The following is a 24,787-nucleotide window of genomic DNA, read 5'->3' on the forward strand; positions in this document are numbered from 1 at the left end:
TAGGAGCATTGCCTGGAGACAGGGCTATGGCCAGTAAAGATGGAGAACTTAAAGAAAGCAACTACTATGGTTAGAAACATTAATTCTTTAATTACAAAAGAGAAACATGGTAACATGCTTGTAGTGTTCTAATACAGAGATCAGTCTTCGCTTTTTGTATTAAGGCAAAGAGAATTTCCTGAAATGATTCTGCCAAAGTCCTGACTTATTTAAAATTTGTTAAGGCTCCAGAAATGCAGCAGAAATATATAGGTTTCATGGCATTGGTGTTAATTTTCTTAGTCTTTTTGTTGCAATTTTAAAGGCCTTTTAAACTTTTATGTAAAAATAAAACTATGCACCAGGGGACAGGAACAGTGGTCCAGTTGCCGGATCTTCTTCCAGGTTCCTTGGCACTGAGAGTTGCCAATTGCTTCCCAGTGTAAGATTTTATCTCTGAAATGAGAATAAATATGAAATTAGAGGAGTAAAGCTGTGTATTTAGTGTTACTGGATTGTGTTGTATAAAATGTCAGAAGATTTAATCATGTAAGGCTTTATTAAACTCATCTAGCTCTTAAAATGCTTTCTGGAGCAGACATTATATTCCTAAGTAAAGATATCCTGGATGGTGGGTTGAGCAGCTGGTTGTACAGGTATTAAGTAGTATGCATATTAATAAATGTATGGATCAAATAAAAATCAGTTCTGAATAATAAGTATCTACTTTAATAATAAATATCTTCTTTCACAATTACTTTTCTAAAAACCAGGTATATATGCTTGAGGGGAGTACCAATCCACCAGTGTTAAATCTGCAGATTTGGACTATGGCAGGAAATACACTTTTTAAGTTAAAGTGCCCACAGCTGTAAAATGTCCTCTTCCACTACACAAGTTCCATCACTTCTTCACAATAGTGAATAAAGCATTAAACTCCTATGTTGAAATGACTTCCCAATTTTATCTAGGTTTTAAAAGCAATTTCTGTGAGAAGCAAATGAATAAAACCTTCTGAGCTCTACAAACGATTTGAGCTGTTCCATTTCGTAGTTACAATAAATGCAGCTTTTAACGAGCTCCTGAGAAGTCTGAACTCCGGTGCTGGGTTTGGCTTACCCGTGCGCGCTGTGGCCGTCCCCGGAGCAGCGCCGCGTGGCCGGGCTCATGGCCGGCGGCTGGCAGGCCACGCACACGGTGTGTCCCTCGCGCAGGTACTGCATCCAGCGCGCGTGCGGGCGCGTCTCCAAAGCACACTGCTGGGAAAGAGATTCCGTCCGGAACTCCACACAGTATCTGCTCAGGAGGGAAAGCACCAAATTATATGAGATCAAGCATGAGCTAAGTAGGCACTTTGAATGGACTTATATATCGTAAGGGTGGTGCAAGTTAGACATCATCATTGCTAACAAATCTCCTGACCCTAGCCCAATCAGTGGATTCTTAAAAACATTATGCCAACTATTTCTCATTCTATGCCCCAGTCCTGTGCTTAATGTATAATCTCACTTTCTGGTAATGTTCTGTATTCTTAAATTATTTTGAAAAACAGATCTCAGTAACCCATATTTTTTCTTCTATGCTGCTGAAAGAAAATGAAAAAGAGACTTTAAGAATATCAATGAGTTTTATTGTTCTAGGAAAAATAGCACAGGACAAAACATTATGAGCATTACAGACCCAGTAATAGCCTAATTTAAACTTCATTACCATCTCTACTGGTAACTAAACAAAATTTCTTACTGCTTGTGTCAAACAGTTTAAAAAAAAAGGTCTCTTGAGACCAATCCCATTCAGCCCACGTTGTTCAGAGACCTACATCTAATTTCTCAGACTTACATTTAGGATACATTCAGCTTTGTTTTAGCATTGTTTACTGCTGGCTTTCAAAAGCAGCTATCATCAGATCTGCCATGATCCCAATGTCTAATTCAGGACAATTAGCAAGTAATAAACAATATGTAGAACATGCAAATAAACTGCGGGAGAGAAAACCAGTACAAGCTATAGCTTATTGTTTAATTATTGCATTTAAATTTAATTACATTTTTCTCTGTAGACAGCTGTTTTCTACCAAACAAGATGACCCACATACATATGATAAATAGATTACCCTGCTGCTTCTTTGTCTGAAGGCCAGAGAGAAGATGCTGCTCGTCTTTTTCTTTCTTTACCGTATTCAGAGGTAGTTATGAAAGCAGGGACTGAGGAAAAAAACAGTTATGGTAAAACAACAAGGCACAGCTGAGTCATATTTCAATTACTGTAACAGTGGGTGAATGAATCAGGAGCTTGTGGATAGCAATGCTGGCTCACTTTATTGAAAAAGTGATAAAAGGCTGGCAACATTGGACCTCAACCCCATTCCCTACAGCTAAGCTCTCTTTATTCAGAAAAAAAAAATCTAATAATGCATGCCATCTAGCCAGTGAGGTAATAGGATGTACTGGAATCCCACAAGGAGTACTATTTCCTGTTTCATACTGAATTTGTGCTCTGACTTCGCACAGAGATAATTTGATACTTAGATTCAACTGAAGGAATGGACACAGCTTAGATGTTTGCTTAACAGAAATTAAGAAAAGCCAGAGTAGAAAAACAAATTATTGAATAAAAAGCAATATGACAGTAGAAAGTTCTAAATTATAATTTTAACCAGCTAACTGCAGATAGATGCTTGGTTTTTTGCTGTTCATTGAGATCAGTAAAATTAATGATGGCTGTGATGGACACAATATACAGCAGAGAGATGAAATTGAGAATACCATGTTCGTGGCCGCAGTCCTCCCCCTGGTAAGTCAGGTATTCCAGGCAGCCAGCCTTCTCCTCCAGAGCTGGGCATGGCTCCCCACCGTTTTGAGGTTCCTGTTGTACATAGCGCCGACGGACCCGCAGCCCAGGATGACATTGCTCTGCACAGCCACTCCAATGACTCCACTCCCCCACAACACAGGGAATAGCTGCAAAGCAGTACTAAAACCTTATTAGTGGTCAGGACTTTGTTTTTATCCTAATTGCTCTCAAAAGCTTGAGATAATAAGACTATTTTGAGGGGCTTTTTGTTTGGTTTGGGTTTTTTTTAATTTCTCTTTTCTGATTTTATTTATATGGGTTTGAACGCTCTTCCCGGATTTTGCATACTCAAATTGAAAGTTCAAACCTGCTTGCAATGCTTGGTTCCCTATTCCATCCCTTGTCCCCAAAAAAACAGCCCTTCATCCAAACCTTTCACTACAGCCGTGGGGTTCTTCTGTACCCTCTTCTGAAGCATAAAGCATTAGCCTCAAAGGAGACCAGCTCATGGATTACCTTCACCAGACTGGTCTGACATTCCCTGGCAGCTCCTACACCACTAGATTCTGTTTAAAGGCTGGAACATTAAACAGCAGCATTCTTTATTCCCTTCAGATCAAATTTTAACTCCTTTTTCTTCAACACTGAACTGTGTCCACTGCCACAGTTTTGTTTCTCTGTTTTAACACAGGTCGTGCTCATTCCCAACTACAGAACAGCCCACTGGATATTTGAATTTCAGTTCTCATGGATCACAAACTTCCTCTGAACTTAGTCAAAAATTCTAGGGAAAGTACCATTATTTTTTAAGTAAACTTTGAATGATAAGAAACCGCATTTCCCTCAGGCAGGGAAGAAAAGGTTTTGCAGTGTCATTCGCAGAATACAAAAACAGGTTATAGATACATTATTCCTGAGTGAGAAACTACACAACATAGAAGTCTTCACTTCATTTTTCCATTAAAACAATATGCAACTGTAAAGAACATACAGCCATTTTACATCTTCATGAAACTGCTTTCCTCAGCCTCATCTCCAGGAACACCAAGTCCATTTTTGAAAACTGTACAACCTAAAAATTTTCCCTTTCCCTAGCAGTTAGAATGAATACTACAGCTTTTCAAAGCTTCACTGCAGGCTGAGCCCTGAGGGGTTGGATTAAGATGATCTCTGGATGCTCACTGATGGAACAAACACAACCCCTCCACCTGGGAGCTTCAAATCTGCACAGCCATGGCAGGAGGAGCCATGAAAGAGCAGACAAGAAAAATGTCTCACACATGGGTATCCATCAAGTGGAAGAATTCTCTAAGGATAAGCAATCATTTCCCTACACGAGTTGTCCTCAATTTGTGGCCTACAAGGACATTTAATCTGACTGGTGATCCAATCCCAGTAGCCTTTTTTCCTGGAGGCTACCTGGTAGGTGCTCCAGGTTAGAGAATGGTACAAAATACACATTATCATCAATAGGTGGGCTATCTTAAACTGGTTCTTGATTGGTTTGGGTCATGCTTCTCATTATTTAGTTAAATAAAACTTTTCATTTCCCAGGTGTACTATTTCTCATTAGCTTGTAATGGAACATATCACATGTTTTCAATTTTTTTTCTGCATTTCCAGATTACAATTTAAATCCCCAAGAAGCTTTACAGTTTAACCACTAGTCACATCTTTGTATCAGTGTTGCAGGAAAGTGATGGGACCAAACTAGTCTTTCAGGAAAATATTTTATGCCCTCTGGGATTCTGCCAGTACAAGACACTGGGAAGGAAGACTAGAATATGATAACCTCCTTGGGGTTTGTGACTCTTCTCATAAAACATAGAAATTGCAGTGTTTGCTCTGTCATTACATCTCTAATTTCTTGGACTATTACCAATATCATAAAGCAGATAAAACCTCTAAAACCTCTGAAAGAGGCTACTTGGCAGATGTCCTTACCACTTTACTAAAATTCCCTTCCTCTGTTCTCACTGTGCTGCGCACCAGCTGTTCTGACCCAACTCGCCCACTTTTGAGAGCCCTGACAGCACCAGGTGTATTGTGGCCTGAGGATGCTGCATCCCACACCCTAAGGAATTCTACTGAAACAGAACCACAGGGCTGCCCCGGGTATTGGGCCACCAGTTGTCCATCCTGCTCAACAATTAGTATTCTCTGGTGTTTTCCTCTACTTACTGATGAACACCTTCCCAGACAGCTCCTGAGTATGATTTGTAGAACAGTGCTGAACAACCACAGAAAAAGCCCCCTTTGCCACATGCAGACACCTGACACTGCACCACCAGACAATGCCCTCAGACACATCCAGGTACCCCAAAGTACATGACACAAACTCTGTGGAAGAGAAGGCACCACACTGACATGCTGCAGTACAGCTCTCAGACTGTTTGTTCCAAGAATTGTGAACTAGAAAATAAAACCGGTGATAGTTAAAATGTCTTAGACCCCACCATGGGATAGCCAGGACAAGTGCTAAATGCAGTATGGACCTCACAGGCTTTGCAACCTGGCTGCAGGGTCCAGACACTGTCCTTGACTCCACTTGATTTATGGTACAAGCAGACTTGAACGCCTGATCACACATCTTAGCTCTACCCAAGTATCCAAAGGACAGTAAGTGTCCGTCCAGCCTGTTTCCTTATCTATTGATTCTCTCCCAAGCTGCCTGCATGAATGACCTGCATAAATAAGAATTTCCACAGAACTTTAATCCCATATTAGCACCTTGATATGCAGATAACATCGGTCTAACATCAAATTTTCCAGGAAGAAACTCCCAAAGGGACTGAGTAAGTGCATAACAAAGCAATGACTTCATGTCTTACTGGAATCAAACCAAGCTGACAGTTAAATATTGGTCATCTGCAGAAATACATGCTAATTTTATGGTTATCAAGACTTAAAATAAGAAGGATGAATTGCCCTAGTCATGTGGAAAAATAAGAATATTGGGTTGCTAGAATGGAATTTAGGCAGTGAGATAATAATGTCACTCTTGCAGTCAGTACCCAAAAACTATTAAGGGACAGTGGATTGATTTTGTGCCTTGTTGGAAAGATGTCAAATTCCACAGCATGACAGAGACTGGGTCCATGAGCTGACATAAAAGGAATGGTGCCATCTCTTGACACACTAAAAGAAGTATTAGGGATCCATAGCTACATCTTTATAGATCCCTCTCTGTGTTGCTATTTGCTCAGCTTAGTTAACACAACGATTTTAACTATGTTTAATGATGATTCCTTGAAACAATGAAGAGGATACAAGTCAAAGGAAACTGAAGGAAGGGATTTGTTCTCAGGTACCTACCAAAATGTGAAAGCTAATGCAACACTTAAATTTAAAAAAAAAATCACAGAAAAATTACATTGCTATCTTATGAAAGACAGCTCGAGTAGCCAAAACTTTGGTTTTGTCTTCCATTTGCAGCACTATGAAACACAGATCCTTATTTCTGAGTCAAACTCTATTTAATTTTTCCCATCCCTGGAAAAAGTAAAATGGAGGATTGTAGTATGTTCATTGTACAACATATATTGTAATATGTAAGGATCTCTAGCTTTTCTCAGAGTAACCACTTTGATTCAAATGGTGAGCTGATTCCTTCCTCAGGCTTTCTCATTGGACAGTAGTTCCTATTTAAAATGCTGTGTACAAAAATATTCTTTCTTCAAAAATATTCTTCATTTATTCAAAAATATTCTTCTGTGTTAGAAGTATAAGGAAGTTTATTTTAAAACTCTTGAACTTGGGTTCAGCAGTCCATGAACTTCTGCTGAGCCATCTATTTATAAAGTACCAAACCTACAATGATTTTTAGACATGGCAGAATTTAACCCTGCTGCTGGCAGCTTTAGGACGTTCATTCTTTCAGAGGTTTCTTTTATTTTGGAGCATGGATTGTACGATTCCTAACATTTCTTGCATCCTAGCATCTCTTGATTACTTACACTTGAGGCACTTTACACTTTCCCCAGAGGATGAAATGTCATTTCTGCAGGTGCTGAAATCATGAGTTGTGAACAGGTTGACAAACAAGCAGTAGCATGAGAACCACTGATCCCCTTTCTTCACATTTCTATTTTAAAGTTTTGAACTCTACATTCAAAACAGTGAACTATGCCAGTGAACACCCCTGGTGTTATTAAACACGTAGATTTTAACAAGACTCAATGGGGAGACCTCAACATCCAATAGGAATAAAAAAGAGTCTAACATTTTCAGCCACACTTGTGTAAATCAATACAAACTTCCACTGGAACTATTTAGAATTTCTGTTTATACAGAATACAAGCTAATGACTACTTGCCATAGAGAGTATTTATGATCACTTGCCTTTAAAAGAACAACTTCTCATAAATTTAGAATTGTGGATGTGTGAATTCTAGGACCACCTTGCCAGGGTGCCAAAATTCTGCCCTCCCATGCCACACCTATGAATGCAAAATGTGCTGCTCCCTCTGTTGCGTTTGTATTGGTGTTTGCACAACTGGGCAGCGAGGCAGTGCAGGGAGTCAAACCAGGCAGAAACAGGCAATAGAGAGAACAGAAATAGTTCCCTGTGTGTTTAGCTCCCTGAACTGGGCCACCAAAGACTGACAAATTCCAGCTCTGGTGCAGGAGAGGCAGCGAGACAGGGAGGCTCCACTGAGACTCCATCGTCCTGACTGGATCTAGGGCACCCACCTCCCACACAGGGTGCAAGTGTGGTGTGCTTATATTGTAGACATACAATGCCTTTCGAGGCAATCACCACTGAGCCTGAGACAAAAAATACCATCTTGATAACAGCAGGGCATCATCAGGTGCCAGAAATCACCCCAGGCATCATGGTAATGAAAGTGCTTAAACTAGAACTTCTCAAACACAATCTTGAGCTTCTTTTTGAAGGATTTCAGCTCTGTTTTAATGCTAACACTATGCATGTTTATCAACTCTCTCCTTTTATGCTTAAATAATAATTTTATTTACTGAAAAGATGCAATATGCTGCGGCTGTAGGACAACCATCTTGCTAGTTCTCCCTCTACTGACTTCCCTGAATGAAAGAACAATCTATTTGAAAAATGCTAATTTCAAAAATGCTACCTTCTGTCTTACTTTGTGGTGCATTTTTTCCCTTCTGTTACTCTGAGGAGATTATTTAGCTGTGGAGGAGCTGACCATGCTCCTTCTAGAGACCTGGGGTCATAGTTCTGCTCTGCTGAGTTCTTCTGTGCAGTTCTACACCCCTTAGGATGGGTCTACACCATCTGAGAATTGCACTCCCCCTTCCCAATCCAGGCAGATGTAAGCCAACTTGGGTCCCAAAGCTATGTGGCTATGTCAGCATGGCACTGAGCCTGCTAAATACACCCTAATTAGCAGGACTGTGCAGCAGAGGCTCATGACTTTTTGGCTGTAGGCTGGCATGCATCCAGCCAGCTGGGAAGAGACATTAAGCTGACCAAGTATTTGTACTGCACCTGCAAAGCAAGGTCTGTGTCCTGCATCCCAGGGCACAGAGAGGTCTTAAAATTGTGAAGACTGCAAAGGGTAGAAATCCCACAGAAAAAGGCACTGTGAATATCTACAAAGCAGACACTCAGTTTGGTAGAACTGGGCTAGTTTTCCCTCCTTATCATTGCTCACTGAGAGGCTTTGCGATCCCCTAAGCGCTGGCAGAGGACCCTCTCACTCATGCTCCTATGCTTATTTTAAAGCCTTTGCCTTCACAGTAAATTCCTGTGGATTCATGCTCCTAGACAAAACCTCACCGTGGGGACTTCCCCAATTAATTCAATGATGTTTGTCAGGATGTGAGGAATCAGCTGAGAGACACAGGCAGCGCTAAATTAATCTTCCCGGCTGTCTCTGCAATCGGACATCACCCCTGCAACCAATCTGTGTTTGGGACTTTGCCTGAGTGAAAAGTAACATAGTATTTTAGAGGAAAAAAAACTTCAGACTGTCACCATACTACAGCTGATCCGGAAACCTTTTCTCTCTAGTGGGAGAAAAGTCTCTGTCTCCCTTCCTGAGCCTGGCGCTGCCCCAGCCCGGTGCCCGGCTGGGAAGGGAAGAATCTGTCCCTCTCGCAGCCCTGAGCCCATGCCCGCACGAACGCAGCGAAACCTGCATGTCGCGAAGCCCCGGCAGGCAGCTCCCGGACCCGGGGCGAGGGGTCCCGCCGGCCGCCCTCCACCGCCCCCCTGTCAGGGCCGGGGGCGGACGCACCTACCCGGGCACGCCTGGCCGTGGTCGTGGCAGCAGTCCCCGGTTCGCCGGCAGCCTCCGTCGCAGTAGCAGGTCCCGTAGCCACCTCCCTCCCTCCAGCCCTCGCCGACGCAGGCGGCATCCCGGCCCTGGCAGCATTTTCCCTGGCAGCTGCCCCCGGCCCCGCTCCCGGCCCACAGCAGCCCCAGCCACAGCGCTCCCGACAGCGCAGTGCCGCCCATCACCGCCACACCGGCTACTGCCACACCGGCCGCCGCCACACCGGCTACTGCCACACCGGCCGCCGCCACACCGGCTACTGCTACCCCGGCTACTGCCACCCCGGCCGCCGCCGCGCCGCCCCGACGTGCGGGCCCCGCCACCGCTGCGCGCCACGGCCGCCGCCAGCCCCCGGCGGAGCGGAGCGGAGCGGAGCAGAGCGGGCTGGGCGGGCGCCCGGCGGGGGCGGGGGGCGGCCGGCGCGGCCCTGCCCTGCCCGGCCCTGCCCTGCCTGGTCGGGCAGCGGCACAGCTGCCGCGGCAAAGCTTCGGGGTGTGGGGGCAGCGGCAGCGTGCATTTTAGATCTCTCGTAAATTTTAAAATCTCGTAAATTTGAAATCACACAGCCGCGTGTCCTCGGGGGTGTCCTGCCAGGTGGTGGGTGTTTACCGCGGGATCCGCATGGCAGGACAGCTGGCGATGTCCCACACCGCGATGTTCTGTATCAGGATGTCCTGCACAGCAGGAGCCATGTCCCACACTGCAGGACTCCCACAGGTATGACCCTCGTGGTGATATCCTGCACAGGGATGGCCCTCACAACATGACCCACACTGCTAGGTCCCACACTGCAGGGACCTCCACAGTGATGACCTTCAATGTCCTCCCCATGGCAGTGTCTCCCACATGCTGACAATCTTTACAGCAGTCCTCAGCAGTGTCCCACACTCAGTGACCCCCCCCCCCCCAGCAATGCCTCACATGGTGATGTCCCTCCCACAGAGCCAGGTTCTGCACAGCAGTGTCCCATGCATTGATGCCACGGAGCTTCCTTCACAGTGGTGTCACACTGTCGTGTGCTGCACAGGACTGATCGGCACGGCAATGTCCCAACCATCAGTGTCCTGCACAGCTGTGAACGGTGCAGCTACACCCTGTGCAGTGGTAGCTCACATCACAGTGACCCACAAAGCTGTTCCAGAGCATCCCCAGCCATCTCCACACAGCCCCGTGGATGGGAACAACCTGGTGCCACTAGCCATGGTTTATTGGTACAGGCACTTCTCATTTCAGGGCATGTCCCACACAGCATTTGCGTGGGTTATGTTTTTCATTCTCATTCTTTTTTTTTTCTTTTTCTCTTTTTTTTTTTTTAAATCTGTTTCCAGAACAAACAAAAGAAGCTGTACTTGCAGGTGCGCAAGAAAAGCGAGGTGGATTCCCAAGTAACTTCTTAGTAACAAGAGGTTTGGATCCTGGTTTTCTGTTCACTTCAGTGCTAAGAGGTTTTCAGGATTAATGGTACCTGATAATTTTAGCCAAAAGTCAAATCCCAAAAGTAAGTAGTGAGGTGACTACAAAAATATGTTAGCTTTGCACACTTCAGTTTGCAGATAGCTGCTAAAGCAAGAGACATCTGGTCTCCCAAAGCTGCCTACAAGGGGAGGTAACAGTTTATTATATTATCTACTACATGTGGGTACTTGGACCCCCTGAGACAGCTCAGGCCAGACAGAGTTTAATTTCTTCTAGCCATCAAATATTACTGTTAAAATGTTGTTTAAATCTCTTAGGATTGGTCTGATCTGTTATCCAGTGTGCCACTAATGAATTTGCTGGCATTCTGCCAGCCTAAAACTTGAACTCCTGAATAGCAAATGTTGGGGGAGTTCCTGGGGTGAGTGAGAGGAGAACAAGACTTGCAACCTGCCTTGGTAAAAGCAGTGTGAGGGAAGGAACACCTCTTTATGTTTTCCTCTCCTTTATTGTATTCCTGCACTTCACCTGAAAGGCAAAATATTAGCAAATAGTAGTAGAAACTACCTTTGTAGGTGGATAAATTGTTTGCGGATGACTTATGCTGAAAGGATGAGTAAATAAAACTTGGATGAGTCCAGAACAGGTCAAAGAGGGGGCTCTCTCTTAGTGGATATGTTTACAGAAAAAACAAGAAAATATGTCTGCATAATCTAGTAAAAGAAAACAGAATACAAATGAAAAATGTTGTCATTTCTACTGGACATAGTAAAGCAGATTCTTCAGAGCAACCAGGACAAAGGGAATCTTAATTAAAGGAGAGAACAAGCTCACCCAGTTTGTTCCAGCAAATAGTTTGTGGGTTTTTTTTTCTTTTAGTTAATTTCTTTCTATTAGGAGTAGCGCTAGGTAACTAAGAAGGACAAAGAAACACAGTGATGTGCCCTCGGCAATGACTCAACATTGAAACCCTTACATGCAATTCCATCAAAACAGGTGGACAGAGATTTCTTTCCAGTCTGACATGAAATGGTCCACAGAAAGTAAGTGTTGCTCAGTACCTACTGTTGGTTATCTTTTTGTCGTGCAAATAACTTTACAAGAAAAGCAGAGATTTAAAATGCATGTGTAGGTAAGCTTAGGGAACATGCAGAGTCCTTGCTTTTTCTTGTAAGCCACAGAGGAGCATTGCATAGAGCAGAGGTCACCAGGCATCTGTTCCACATGTGCTCTTCTTGCCAAAATACTTCACAATCCCAGAGGTAAGAAGAAATCTAAGGACTGTATTGTAGTCCTCTCAAAAACAGGTGTTGCTGTTGGCTCTGAGATTTTGAAAACCATGATCAAGCTCAAGTTGTCAGCCATTTTTCTCTCCATTTCTGCCCTATTTTAGCTTTGGAATCTCTAAACTCAGATTCCCAAACTAAAGAGGGGAAAAGAAACCAAGACTGTGAACATTTTTTTAAAGTAATTTTTCAAAAATGTATACGGTTCCAGTGAGTTTTGTTCCATTGTTTTATTTCCAATCCAAGTGTCCCCATTGCCTTACATGGAGTTCTCCCTGGTTTAAAATATCACAAATACAAAACTGAGCCAAGTGTGTTCCAACAGTGAATTAGAATGAGAACTGGTCTCTGTTATTTACCATGATTACCAGTATTATTATTTACCATGATTGTTAATGCTTTCTCTATATAAAGAATGTAAAGCAGAGCCAAGCTTTTATTCTCCATCTGTTCCTGTGGTGCACATCTACCCATAACAGTAGGTAGAAGACTGAAAGCACCTGCAAGTGGGAAAAGCTTCAGACTAGGTACAAAGTATGTGTTTGATAGTAAAAAACCTTTCTTATTTTTTCAAGTTGAACTTACAACTGCAGTGATTCCGAGTACCTGCTGTAAGGTCTATTCAAGTAAACTTCTAAGTCCTTTTTCAAATATATTATCTGCCAGCCAGCAGCATTCCACATGACCACACCTCCTCACAGCAAACTCTCTGGAAGGTCCAAACTTGCACAAATAGAGCTAATTTTTCTTTGCTGCTAGGAGGTTAATCCAATGGCATCAAACTGAGAGGACTTCAAAAATCCTCCAGGGCATTTCTTTTTCTTTCAGACTCATGTTTGCACACAGCTTTATTTATTTGAGAGAAATACCCTTCCAAAAGCAACCTGCCTGCATTTTATATTGAGACAACATGGTGACTGATGTAACTACAAAGGCTACAGGCTGTCTCTATCCTGCTACACAGGGCCAGGCTTCCCAAGAGCCCCACAGTCAGCTACAACTTGATTTGTCATATAAGGCCCTTGTTCCCATTGTTCTGGAAAAGTGGACTTTTTCCTGATAAGAAATAATCCCTGCTAAGGTGGATAACCAAATCATGGTGTTTGCTAGTGTAGCTGACAGCTTAAAGCAATAGCAACATTTTGTATATAAGATAAATTATGTCTATTTTTTCTTCACTAATGATCAACCAGTATAGAAACCCAGCAGAAGGTACATGAAAGAGGGTTTCTGTAGTTTCATGGCCCATGATGTTATACAGAAAGCATGATGCTGTTTCAATGACTAGCTTGAGCTGTTCTCCATTGAATCACTCCTAAGAGGGAAGGCTGAATACCTGGCTGTATTTGAGGGAGGTCATTTGCTGTGCATCCACTTTGCCTTGGCAGTCCTGTCAGGCACAAGCCTGTCATGGGTCATGGGAGATGCATTGGCTTGCTGCATGTCAATTACAACCATTGATTTTCATTGGGGCTGGTAATGATGCACAAAATTGTTTGAATTGAAGAAGTTAATGGAAATATGGAAGAACTATATATCAGGATATTTTCAGCTGATTTTTAAAGGCCTTCACCCTCCCTGTAAGTTATTAAAGGAATGTCCAAGTAGTGTGATGAACTCAGAGCTGCTGTTGAGCTTCCATGCAGAAAAAGTCAGGCAAATCTGTGTGTTCAGCCTAAGCATGTAAGGACTGGAAGACATCCTTGTTCTGTCTTTTCCCCTGAATTTCTCATTTTCAGATTCAGAGAGCCAAAAGGAAATGGAGCACCTGAGCCAGCATGAGGAAGAGGAGGTAACCCAGGGCAGAAGGCTGCAGAACTGTCTCCAGCAGCAGCAATTAAAGATGGCTCAGCTGGTGCACATGGTAGAACATTCCCCTTGCTCTGTCAGGCTACAACTACATCTCCTGTCTGAATTAACAGCCTCTGGCTTATGGAATAGTAGTAGTGCATTAATAAGTACATTTTCTTATGTTAGTTTTTATTTCATCTTAATTCTAAATGCTATATAATCTAAAAGTTACTGATGTTCCAATTTTCATTTGTCTTAGTAATTTTGAGAACAATACTCCCCCAGGGGTCACTCATGAGGGAACATGCTGAGTACCTGGCTGTATTTGGAGAACCAATGATGTGTTTTTAAACTCCTGATCCTGGAAAGTCAGTCTGTTATTCAGACAATCTGTTCTGGTTCTTCAGGCCAAATAGGACACTGCTTTCAAAGGCTTTGCTGAGATGTGAAGGCATCTATTCATTATGTGTGAGGAACACAGTGCACTTGATTCCTGTTTGTTAGCTATCTTCCTGCAGGGTTTCCCAGGTAGTTTTACACTTTAGAGGCACATGATCAGCCAGAGTAAGAGAGGGTGGCAGGTTAACACTTTCCGAAACAGAACTGCCTCTTACTAAATAAGCATCCAGGGTGTTATTCCCCACACTTTCCCATTTCCCCTACTTTGGAGTTATTTTCTTTGGTATTTACAGACCTCCTCTTTTCTGCAATCATGACTAAATAAATTATTTTTCTTCCTGATGTAGGAATAGTTATTACTGTTTTAAAGACAGGATAAAAAGATACTGACAGATTAGGGCACCTATCCAGCAAAACACTTAAGCACTTGCATAACACAAGGCACATAATAACACCACCATAGGACTGCTCACTTGTTCCAGGTTGTGCAATCTTGAAGGATTTACTGAGCCGGGGCCTCCCGGTGTGCCGTAGGTCTCTGAGGCTCAGCTCCTGAACTCTGCAGCCATCAGCCTCTCCATGCACTACCTCTGAGCAGCCACACTATTCTGCCAGACCTAGAGCAAACATTAGCCCTGATTTGCACCCAGTCAGCTCCTTTTTTGTCAGCATATAAAGCCAAAGAGATGAATAGCTCATCCTCAAACTCACTATTAAAATTCATACAAAAAGTAGCTAAGACTTTATTTCTCATTAAATCCAGAGCTGATTTTCCCTGCTGTTTTAAACTGTAATCAGTATTAGCACAGTCCAAAACTCAGTCAGTTTCTTTCTTTCTCAATTATCACATCCAGTAGCAAAGATTCTTCATCTTGGAATTATATTGGATGATTTTGATGATGGTGCATTTTGCAGAGAATGCAGCTCCCACTCCTGCAGCGGATGAGCATGCTCTGCTAGCAGGAATAAACACACATTTCTGTCAATGAAGAAAGCAGGAATAACTATGAGTTTATTAAATTAGGGCACTGAACTGTTGAGAGAAAGAGTAATTTTTTCTTATCATAATCCCACTTTTGAGAACCTCTGCCAATCTTTCCACTGGACTGATGAAAAGATGAATTCTGCTGACTTTAATAATTTGAAAGTAAATGATTCTGGTGTACACTGGCTGGCAGAGGGAACTGTTTATATAATTCTGGGCTTGCTAATAACCCTCTTCATAGCTAGAAATGGTGCCAGGAAAGCTGCTGGCTATGTAAAAATGCTCTCCCATTTCCTTGCCTTTATTGTTTTCTGTCACAGCTTGTTTTTTTTTAATTAGTACGTGAACTATTTTTAGTGTCTGGAGACAGAAATGTATTGTTCAGACTAAAATGAGGCCAGGTACCATGAAAATATTTTCAGGGAGAAATATTTGGAGGCAGTTTATCTTTGGCTGTGTGCAGTGAAAGTTTGCCTGCTTAGTCCAATTAGTTACAGCCATGTCACTTCACGTAAGTGAATGGGGTTGTGTCAGTGCACAGGGCAGATTTTGTCTCTCAAGCTGCAGAGGAATACTCTAAACCACACACAGCTAGAATCTGTAGAATCTAGAGCATTCTGAATTTTTTTTTCCATACAAATTCCATGCATATCTTGAGCAAATTAAACTTTTCAGTCAGATGATGACTTAAGCAAATGTGAAGTTTGATAAAGCACCTCTTTGTAACTATCTAATCAGCTCTAAGAGATCTTAAAGTCCTTGCATTGTAGACAGACTAGCTGCACTGAGTTCTACCCATATGTGTCCACACACCTGTGTGCACCATGCAGGTAAAGGTGCAGCGAGCATTTGTGACCCACTAATTCAGCCTGGAAGAAATAGAAAATACTCCTCCATATGCAACAGTCTCAGCTGAGAGACAAAATGTGAAGCCCAGCCATATCAGTTCCCTTCAGAATTTCAAATCAAGCTCAGTCTTGACCATTTTCTTCATGGTTGCCCAAAGCCCAGTCCCATGCTAGTCGACCATTAAACTCCTCTAATGTGATGGGGGCTCTATTACCAGGGTAGAGCTTATCTGTGTGGAAGTATTATCCATAATGGGAATCAGAGGAGAAATCCACAGGAAACAGAGAGTTCATCCAAAGAACCCAGTTCCTCCTATACTCCAAATACTACTGCATTCTTTGATTTTGCCTAATTAAAAAGAAGCATATCTATTTACCAAAAAGACCCCCAAAAGCTACTAAAATAAGTCACTCCAATGTACAGACTTGCATTTTAAAAAAAGATAGCTATTACTCACGTCGTTAAACACACCTGTGAAAGTTTATCCAGCACTAGGGTGACCAGAAAACCAAGACACCAAATTTAGTATCTGCGTATGTGAAATGGGTCTTGATAGTATTTTCATTAAAAGAAACGAAGTATTTCAGAAGAAGAGGAAAAAATAGTATCTCCCATCATCTCTCATCAATGCAACGCAGGCTTTTAACACTTCTCCAGATAATTCCCTTGCAGAGGCAAATGACTTGCAGTTAAAGTAGCTCTACTTTGCAAGTAGCAGGCATTTTCAACATTTTTCAGGTTGAGTCCCTAAAATATTTCATTAGATGCACTGACCTCTGCAGAAAGAACTTTAGTTTAGAGACCAGAAATAATGGAGAAGTCTCCAGATCCTACAGTAATCCCAGTAGTTGTGTTTTCATGTGTCCAGCTCTGTTTTCAGCCTCCTATCCTTAGATCCTGCCAGCAGCATAACTACCAAACCTGCTGTAATACACTGGTGACCTTCAGCCAAAATGGGACAGGGCTGCATGGAGAGAGAAGAGAGGGCAATGGGATGAGCGTCAGAGCTTGGCTTGCCTGGAGGATCTGCTTTAGATCTGCCACAGCCAACTCTGGTCATTCAATACCACAGGGTTGGAGTATACTTTTCTGCCTGAAAGTACCAGGGCCAGGACCTGAAGTCCTCAGGGGATGTGTAAGTGCCTCAGCAGTAGAGAGAAGCTCGGAAATAATGCAGTTAGTCCAATTGTTACCACTTTTTTCTTGTGTTCAAACCTGTCTTGATAGCAGCAGCCTCTGATTAAACTGCCACAGAACCACAGTACATGCATGTAGGAAAAAAGGAGCTTCACCTGCCAAAAAAACAGTTACCCTTGCAGGCTTGCATCAAGATCTAGTGTAGGAAGATCACTCCATTACCACCAATACTTCAAGACTTCTTTCAGGAAATTCCCTGCGGGTGTCCTTGGGACTGCATTGCCTACCAAACTGCCTCCTACCACCTTCTCCACGTGGCTGCTTCTGTCTGTGGCAGCCATGGGCACTCACTGCCCTTGCAGCACCTGATGGGTTTGTGCCATGTGGGCAATTCAGCTGGACACAGCCAGCTGGCTTGGGAAAAAATTTTCTGCAGAGACCCTGAATGACTTTTCAGCTTGTACACTCCCAACTCCTTCTTTAAAGCCTTGTACCTTGCAGAGGTACATGACTTCTCCTGGACTCACAGAGGAGTGCACACGAAGGGCTGAGAGTGGATTAGTGATTTCTTAGCACTTACCTCACTGAGAGGACTATTCTGTGCTTCTTTCTTTTGGGCTATATCCTTATTTATAGAAACACTAACTTGGAGTGCAGGCAGGGGCAGTGATCACAGAATCAGAAGTCCCTCCTGCCACAATGTAAATATTCTTGAGTGCTTTGCAGTTCCACTCACAAAACCACATGCATTGTTTTAAAGACAAATAATGTAATACTTAAATAAGAGGACAATCCCAAGTCTCAGCTGGCATCACTCCATGTAATTTACATGGAAATATGTTATTTTACACAGAGATCTGCCTTTTCATGTTTTGCCTAATTCACATGCTCAGAAATTTTTGGAGTGTTCTGCACTTGATAAAATAGCCTTAAAATAATGTGGGTTTCTTCCTGGTGTGTGATACCTGCATGTGCTCTCCTTTTTTTCAAAAGGTCTTTTCAAATTAATGTGATTTGGAGGAGCCTTCTGCCCAAATGGCAGCAGGAAGAGGTGAGAAAGTGCCAGCTGGGGACAAAGAGTGAGAAATAATCTTTTTCTACTGAGGTGTTGAATTTGGCTCCAATTCAAACTCTGAACTCAGGATGGGTTCATGTATTTTTGCTCTTACTTCAGTAATAACAACACCAAGCCTGGCCTGATGTGGATGCAGCTTGGGTACATCTTTGTCACCTAAAATGGAGATTACCCAGAGTGTACCGATGGTTCATAAAACATTGAACAGTGCTAAAGAGCACAAACAGTTTATGCAGCCCGAGCCAAATTCTTTCCAAGACAAATTTACTATTGTACCATTTTTGAAGCTTTTATTCTTTATATCACACACCAGCAGGTTGCAATTTGGATGCAAATGTGACGATTCATTTCCTTCAAGCATACTTCAGATGGATTCTCAGATGATAGCTACTGACTCCTAGACTCTCCCTGCTTATGAGGAAGGTCTAGGACTTAGTTATTACCACTGCATAGTTGGAAGAAGACAGAGCTGATCAATGTGCTTCACATTCTGTTGGGGTGAATGTGTGGTAAGGGCAGACAGAGCACTGAACTCAAGAGGAGTCAGCTCAGCTTTGCCTGTAGCAGATGAAGCAGAGCACGCAGTGCCTACAAGTGTGAGGAAACCACCTGGGATACCCACTTATCCATGGCTCTGAATTTATCTCAGTATCCCTGAGTTTAAATGTACATGTCAGACGTGTAATTGAGTATTTAAAAAGGTTAAACTGAATAATATATAGAAAAGTTATTAGTTTTAGGGCTACATTTTGTCTTGATTTATTTGTATCTCTTTCTCTTAAATGTCTGATTTTGTTATCTAGCTTGCATGTGTGACTACTACAGCTGTATTTCTGTCTCTCTCTGGATTTGAATATTGGCTTAGCTACAAAGCAGAGGTCTCCAGGGTAGAGGGTGCCTGCAGTTAGGCTGCTCTGTCTGAAACATGTTTATCAATTCTTTGTACAATTATCTGTGCATTAATTTGATTATACACCAGCTGAGCATGTCTACAAATTTGATGTTGAAATTTTTTACATCATTTTTGTGTTCAGCTAGAACTATATCCATGGAGAGCAAAACTAGATATAGTGCACTTAGTGCATGGAGAAGCTTTTATCTCAGAAAGCAGAGCAATTTCTTTTCTCAAGGGATCACATTCCAGCTTTATCCACCACTCATGAAACTCACAGAACTGTCCTCCTGCCGACTGAATGTATATCAATACAGAATGGGCCACCAGCAATCTGGTAGTGAATTTAAATTCAATTGAAAAATTCAAATTTGTATGCTTTTATACACCTAAACTCCACTAGCTCCAATGAGAACATAGTGTAGATACTCTTTGGTGTGACTTTTGAAGATTCTGAATACCTACATTAACCAGGCTACCCATTCCTAACTGTTCTTTCTGGCAGACAACATCAGAGAGATCAAGTCTCAGAGAGATCTTTTTGTTCATCCAAAGAAATCAAAAATACTGCAATCACTCATATGGAAAATAAAGACAGCCCTACACCCATTTTGAATGCCTTCTGATTTGCAGCATTAGTAAAAGGTTTGACAGCACCAAGTGTTTAATTTTCAAAGGGATTATAGCTGTCTTCACAGCATGCGTACATCATTAATGTTAATGGGAACTGCACCTCCAAGACTCACCCTAAAAGGTGGGCTGTAAATTGCATCCCATTAGGATAATTAAAAGTCTGGTAGAAATGCAGCAAGTTCCAACAAACATTTTCTCCCAGGGTAAGTGATCAGAGTATTTGGAATTGAAAAATATAATTATCAGTTTGCTTGCGAAAGGTAGTGCATCGATTTTACAAACGAGATCACACACAATGGCTTTTTCCTACTTGGGTTGGGTAATTTTAGTTGGTAAATTTTGTTGTATGTTTCATAGCCTACTTGTTTTTGCCTTCATTTCTGTAATCCTACTTGACCTGAAGTTCAACACTGGGCTACGTTTGCAATCATTATTGTATCAGGACTGACAATTCTCATTTCTATTTCTCACATGCTAACTACTGGGAAAGATTATCAAAACTGCTAGCAGAATTATATCTTTTTTTCTCTCTTATTTATTTTTTCTCAGGCTTAACAGAAAACCATGTTTCATGACTGGATGCAATTTCTGGAATAGAGTATGTCAAAATTAACTATCTTCTAAAATTATAGGGGCATCAGCTGATAAGTACAAAAGTGATTTGTCTCATTTTCTTATTCTGCAAAGATTGATGATGAAGGTAAAGCTAGGAATGAAATCAAAATAATCATCTAATACCCATGAGGTCCAAATTACACTGTCAGAAGGAAATAGCCTAGAGCCTCTAGACTGCTTGTAATGTCCCAGACGTTATGCAATTTTGAGATGACAGTGTTTGCCCATGTGAATAAGTAAGCTGTGGGAATGGTTTTCCTAATCCACAGAGGTTTTAAAGTTTCTAGGAAACACTAAAGGTCTTGACACATTTTCAGTTGATCTAAGATGTTCATACAGAGACTCAGAGCTTATCCAGTAGCCTATGAATCTCCATCACTGACATCAAGAGACTTCAAACTTAGTCTCCACCATTGCTTTTTTTTGGCCTCAGAGAAAAAAAATCTCCCAGTACATTCCTGCGTGTACATTTTTAAATGTGTGCATGGGATGAGTTCTTTAGCACAGGATGTAAAATGCTTCAAACAAAATGGGACTTGATTGTTTATGGGGAAAAGAAAATCGATTCGGAACTTTGGAAGTTCTGCCACAGGCAGCATCTGATTGTGCTGCAAAACACAAGGCCTCAAGCAGATTTTGCTGCCATTTTTCTGGAGATAAAAAAAAACCAATTTCTTTAAGTGGATATTTTCAGCAAGCATTTCTGCAAAAATTTTTCAAAGAAAAAAAGAGACTGTTTCTTTGTTTTGGTGCTTGTTTTCTTGAGCTCCTCTCAAATCAATTCACATTCTCTTTAAAATTTTCTTGATAAAACAAGTGGTGAGCACTTTCCTGAAACAGATGTTTATTTGTTTACAGAATAGGACTTACTGTACACAAGAACCAGATTAATCACTTGTACTACTCTATTGAAATCAAAAGGGACTCAGTGAGGAATTGAATCAAAAAAGATTACAGAAATGGTGTTTAACTTCTTTATACATCATCACTTTTTTTTTCAGATTTTTTTTTCTCTTTCTCATGGACCCAGACATCATCCTCCAGTTCTGCACAGCACTGATGTTCCCACTGCCATCACCCAGCAAGCGACCCCTAAAGACCTCACAGCCCTGGGAGCCATCTTCTTCATGTCTCTGGTGCCACCTGTCCCTCCAGCATCATGGCCAAAACACATGCTGCCCCTCTTTGGCTCTAGGGCTTCATGCAATCCCTTCTTCCTCTGGACTGAATCTCTGGGGAAGAACAGACACTTTCTTCATAGTTAAAGTGGTGAGACACTGGAAGTGATTGTTCAAAGAGGCTGTAGTGTCACCACCATCTTTGGAGATACACAAAATTAATTTGGACAAGACCTCAGGCAACCTGATGTAACTTTGAAGCTGGCCATGCTTTGGGCTAGATCTCTGGATGTCCTGTTAGACTAGTATTGCTTTATAATTTTAAATACAGCTCTCTTCTTAATCAAATCAATGCATGTCTGTACTGGTGGGAATTGAGGAGTATCCCTTTCACATCTTGTGAAGTATCTAGTGACCTTGACTGTTTTCTTAGTTTCAGCATCATCAGAATTCAGTCAAAAGAATGGTGTTTACATGTTGCTTGGCCTTGCACAGTACACACTGAAGGTTTACAGAGAATAAATGGAGACATTTAGATTTCACCCACATTGCTCCTTTGAACTGCACACTGTGTGAAGAGGAACAGGCAAAGCAGGGAGACAGGAGCCTGCTATACAGTGAAAAAGGACAGAAACTACACATATGTCATATTTCCTTTCCATGTTCTCTAGGTTAGCAAAGGATTTGTCTTAGAAGGGATTTCAATTGCTCAAGTGCATGATTTCTTTCTGATGAGAAAAAAAACAGTTGTTTTCCCTCTAGTAATTCGGAACTGCTGTGTGTTTGGTTGCTCACATCAAACAGTTGTATACCTGGACTTGACAAGTAATTTGCAGTATACAGTTAATTTTGACTTCCCTGCACCCATTTTGTTCCTGGCAAAGTGGCAAAGTAAAAGACACAGCACCACTCCTTAGGCCTTTGCTTGCACTAATAGATCAATGTCCTCATGTGTTCCACCAAAGAGTGTCATGTTATATTGTAGAATTTTCTTCATCCTTTATTTTTCAAGCACTGTTTTTTTGTTTGGTCTTAAGCAACATAGTGGAGAATTTTCTCTGGGACATGGAAACTCTTACTGGCTTAAGATTTTCAGTGAAGTATATTCAACTCCCTGCTATAGTAAGTAACAAAACCATGTGTTGGAAGCTATTTCAGACTACTACTTTGATTCATAATAGAAATCATGTCTTTAACATAAAATTAATTTGATATAGGCAGGTAGAAATAAAGCAAAGAGTAAATGATCCCCTAAAATCTCATAGATATAAATGAAAATTTGAATTTCTGCACTCTGGTACTGTGCAAGCAACTTTTTATTACAATTACATTAATTTTTACTGCAGTAGTACAAAATAGTCATAAGAAAGAAAAATTAATGCAGCCCTTGGGCTTTCTGCTTAGCACGTGGTGTAGTGATTTCTACCTGCAGAAAGCAGACAGAATACACTACCAATGGAGAAATATCAGTTCACCTGCCCTGGCTTTGAAGCCCAGTTTGCACAGGTTGGAAGGGTTTCCTAATGTGCAAGGTAGTGAAAAGGCAGCACAATTAGAATGAGACAGACCTTGTTACCCTGAGCAAACTTGTGATGTAGAGGTCCAATTTAAAGAATAACTTGAGATTTTTCTAAGACCATGCTTCCTTTGAAAGGGTAATCCTGCCTTTCCAGTGCCCCCATCTCTGCTCTTTGGGATGAACAAAGAGCCAAGTCAGATTACTGATTCAGCTAAATGTTGACTATTTTCAGGCAGCTGTGCAAGCAGATCCAACAGTTCTGAGATTGCATAGTAGCCAGTGGTAATGAGAAAGACGTGGTAGGCACAGGACTGAAGCACAGGACTGAAGCACAGACATTTTTGATGGCAATATGGCCTTGAACTGGGTGAAGAAACCACCTTTAAAAAGCATGTCTTGATGCTGAATACAGCACTAGCATTGCCATAAAGTTTTAAAGATAATGAGTATACAGCTTTATATGCTGTTCACCACGGTGACATGTTTACCCTTAAACTTACACTATTATACCCCCTACCCAAGGAGCTTGCTTCAACTTCTATTAAACATTTAACTTAGCTTGATAAATTCAGCTTTTGTTAAAAATAAACAGAAGCACAGTATTCAGTATAACTTTTCAGTATTTCACCGCAAAGCCAGTACCAGAAATTCATATTGCTAAGGAGGAAATAAAAAAATTTCTGTGTGTGTCTGCCAGCTTCTAGAGAGCTACAGGTTTATCAAGCCAAAGAATATCCGAATTTCAATTTGTTAGCAGAGTACCCTCTCTTCCCTTGAAGAACTCCTTAAGTGAGCAAACTATTTCAACACTGGAGTCCACGAGAGCTGATTTTGCAATTTGACTTCACTGGAACTCTGAGCAGACCTTTTACAAGATGCTTGTCTTTCATTTCAGGGGAAAAGCTGACTGGGCAAGACTATTTCCTGCTAGTTTATCACTTTTTGCACCAGAAGTATGGTTTTGGCATCTTTCCTTTCAGCTTCAATGGAAATGAAGAATAAACTTGATTGAGGTGTTGCCAGGTCTCACAATTTCATCACAAGTCTCCCTACTTATGGGTTTTCTTAAAGCCTCAAGATTCTGGCTGAAAGCAAACTAAAACTTTTCTAATTCATGGGACTCTTCCCTTGCATTCAAAGCAAAGCTTCTGTCTTTTTACTTGCAGACAAAGTATGAAGAATGTGAGACAATTATAGTTTCAGGGCTGAAAAGTCCCAAGTCAGCTATTAATAACGCACTTTTCTTTTTCTTCTTCATGACTTTTACACCATTTAAAGGCTATGGGATTATATTCTTGTTTTCTCTAAGTTTGCAGTTGGCAGCACTGCAAATGTAGCAGGAAAAACATAGGCATCTTTTATCAGTTTTCAGTGTGACCTATCAAATTGAAAAAAGAAGGACTGGGACTTACAGTGCTGACTCCAAACTAGTAAAAATGAAAGGAAATGGTGCAGATGAATGAAATTGGTTTTCTGTCAAGGGAAACATGATGTTTAAGTAATACCCAAGTTGATGATATTTTTAGTTTATTTCTGTTCAATATTCTTTTTAACACTAGGTCATCAAGGTTGGTAATCTATAAATACCACAAAGAGGTTTTTTGAAAGTACTAGTCTTCCAGAAATTAAAATGTTGCTGTTTGTTCTGTCAAAGATACTTCATATGATAGTAAAATTTCCATATCCAGTGAATCATCTGGATATATCATATGTAACAGTGTATATAAATAAAAGAGAATCCTATCCTACCTGCAGCAAACTTAGTCACTGAAATATTAATATTGGGCAAACTCCTCAGAAATTTCATTCTTTTATTATTTTAGATGTATTTATTATGTTATCAAAGACAATGTACAGGTCACAGGCTCCTAAGCATTCAGGTTTTAACAACTGAATCATGCACAAAACAGGCATAAGCATAAGCCAAAAGTGAAATGCCAATATTTTGAACATTCTCCACTGTTATTTTCCCCACCAGTTTCACCTCTTCATAGAGTGACCCACAGCCTGGCAAAGAATAATGGTTTGCTGTCTTTAACT

General features: G+C 41.4%; 1 protein-coding gene across 1 annotated transcript; it reads right to left on the reverse strand.

Annotated features, from left to right (window-relative positions):
* Nucleotides 1-65: 65 nt before the first annotated feature.
* Nucleotides 66-9,214, reverse strand: SBSPON (somatomedin B and thrombospondin type 1 domain containing). The gene is made up of 5 exons (XM_036406801.1): nt 8,998-9,214; nt 2,745-2,939; nt 2,093-2,183; nt 1,099-1,275; nt 66-435 (listed from the first exon to the last, which is right to left on the reverse strand). The coding sequence occupies exons 1-5, from the start codon at nt 9,212-9,214 to the stop codon at nt 318-320; spliced, it is 798 nt and encodes a 265-aa protein (XP_036262694.1). The 3' UTR covers nt 66-317.
* Between the last annotated feature and the right edge of the window lie 15,573 nt (nt 9,215-24,787).

This window comes from Molothrus ater, chromosome 1, assembly GCF_012460135.2.
Source record: "Molothrus ater isolate BHLD 08-10-18 breed brown headed cowbird chromosome 1, BPBGC_Mater_1.1, whole genome shotgun sequence".
Taxonomy (NCBI): domain Eukaryota; kingdom Metazoa; phylum Chordata; class Aves; order Passeriformes; family Icteridae; genus Molothrus; species Molothrus ater.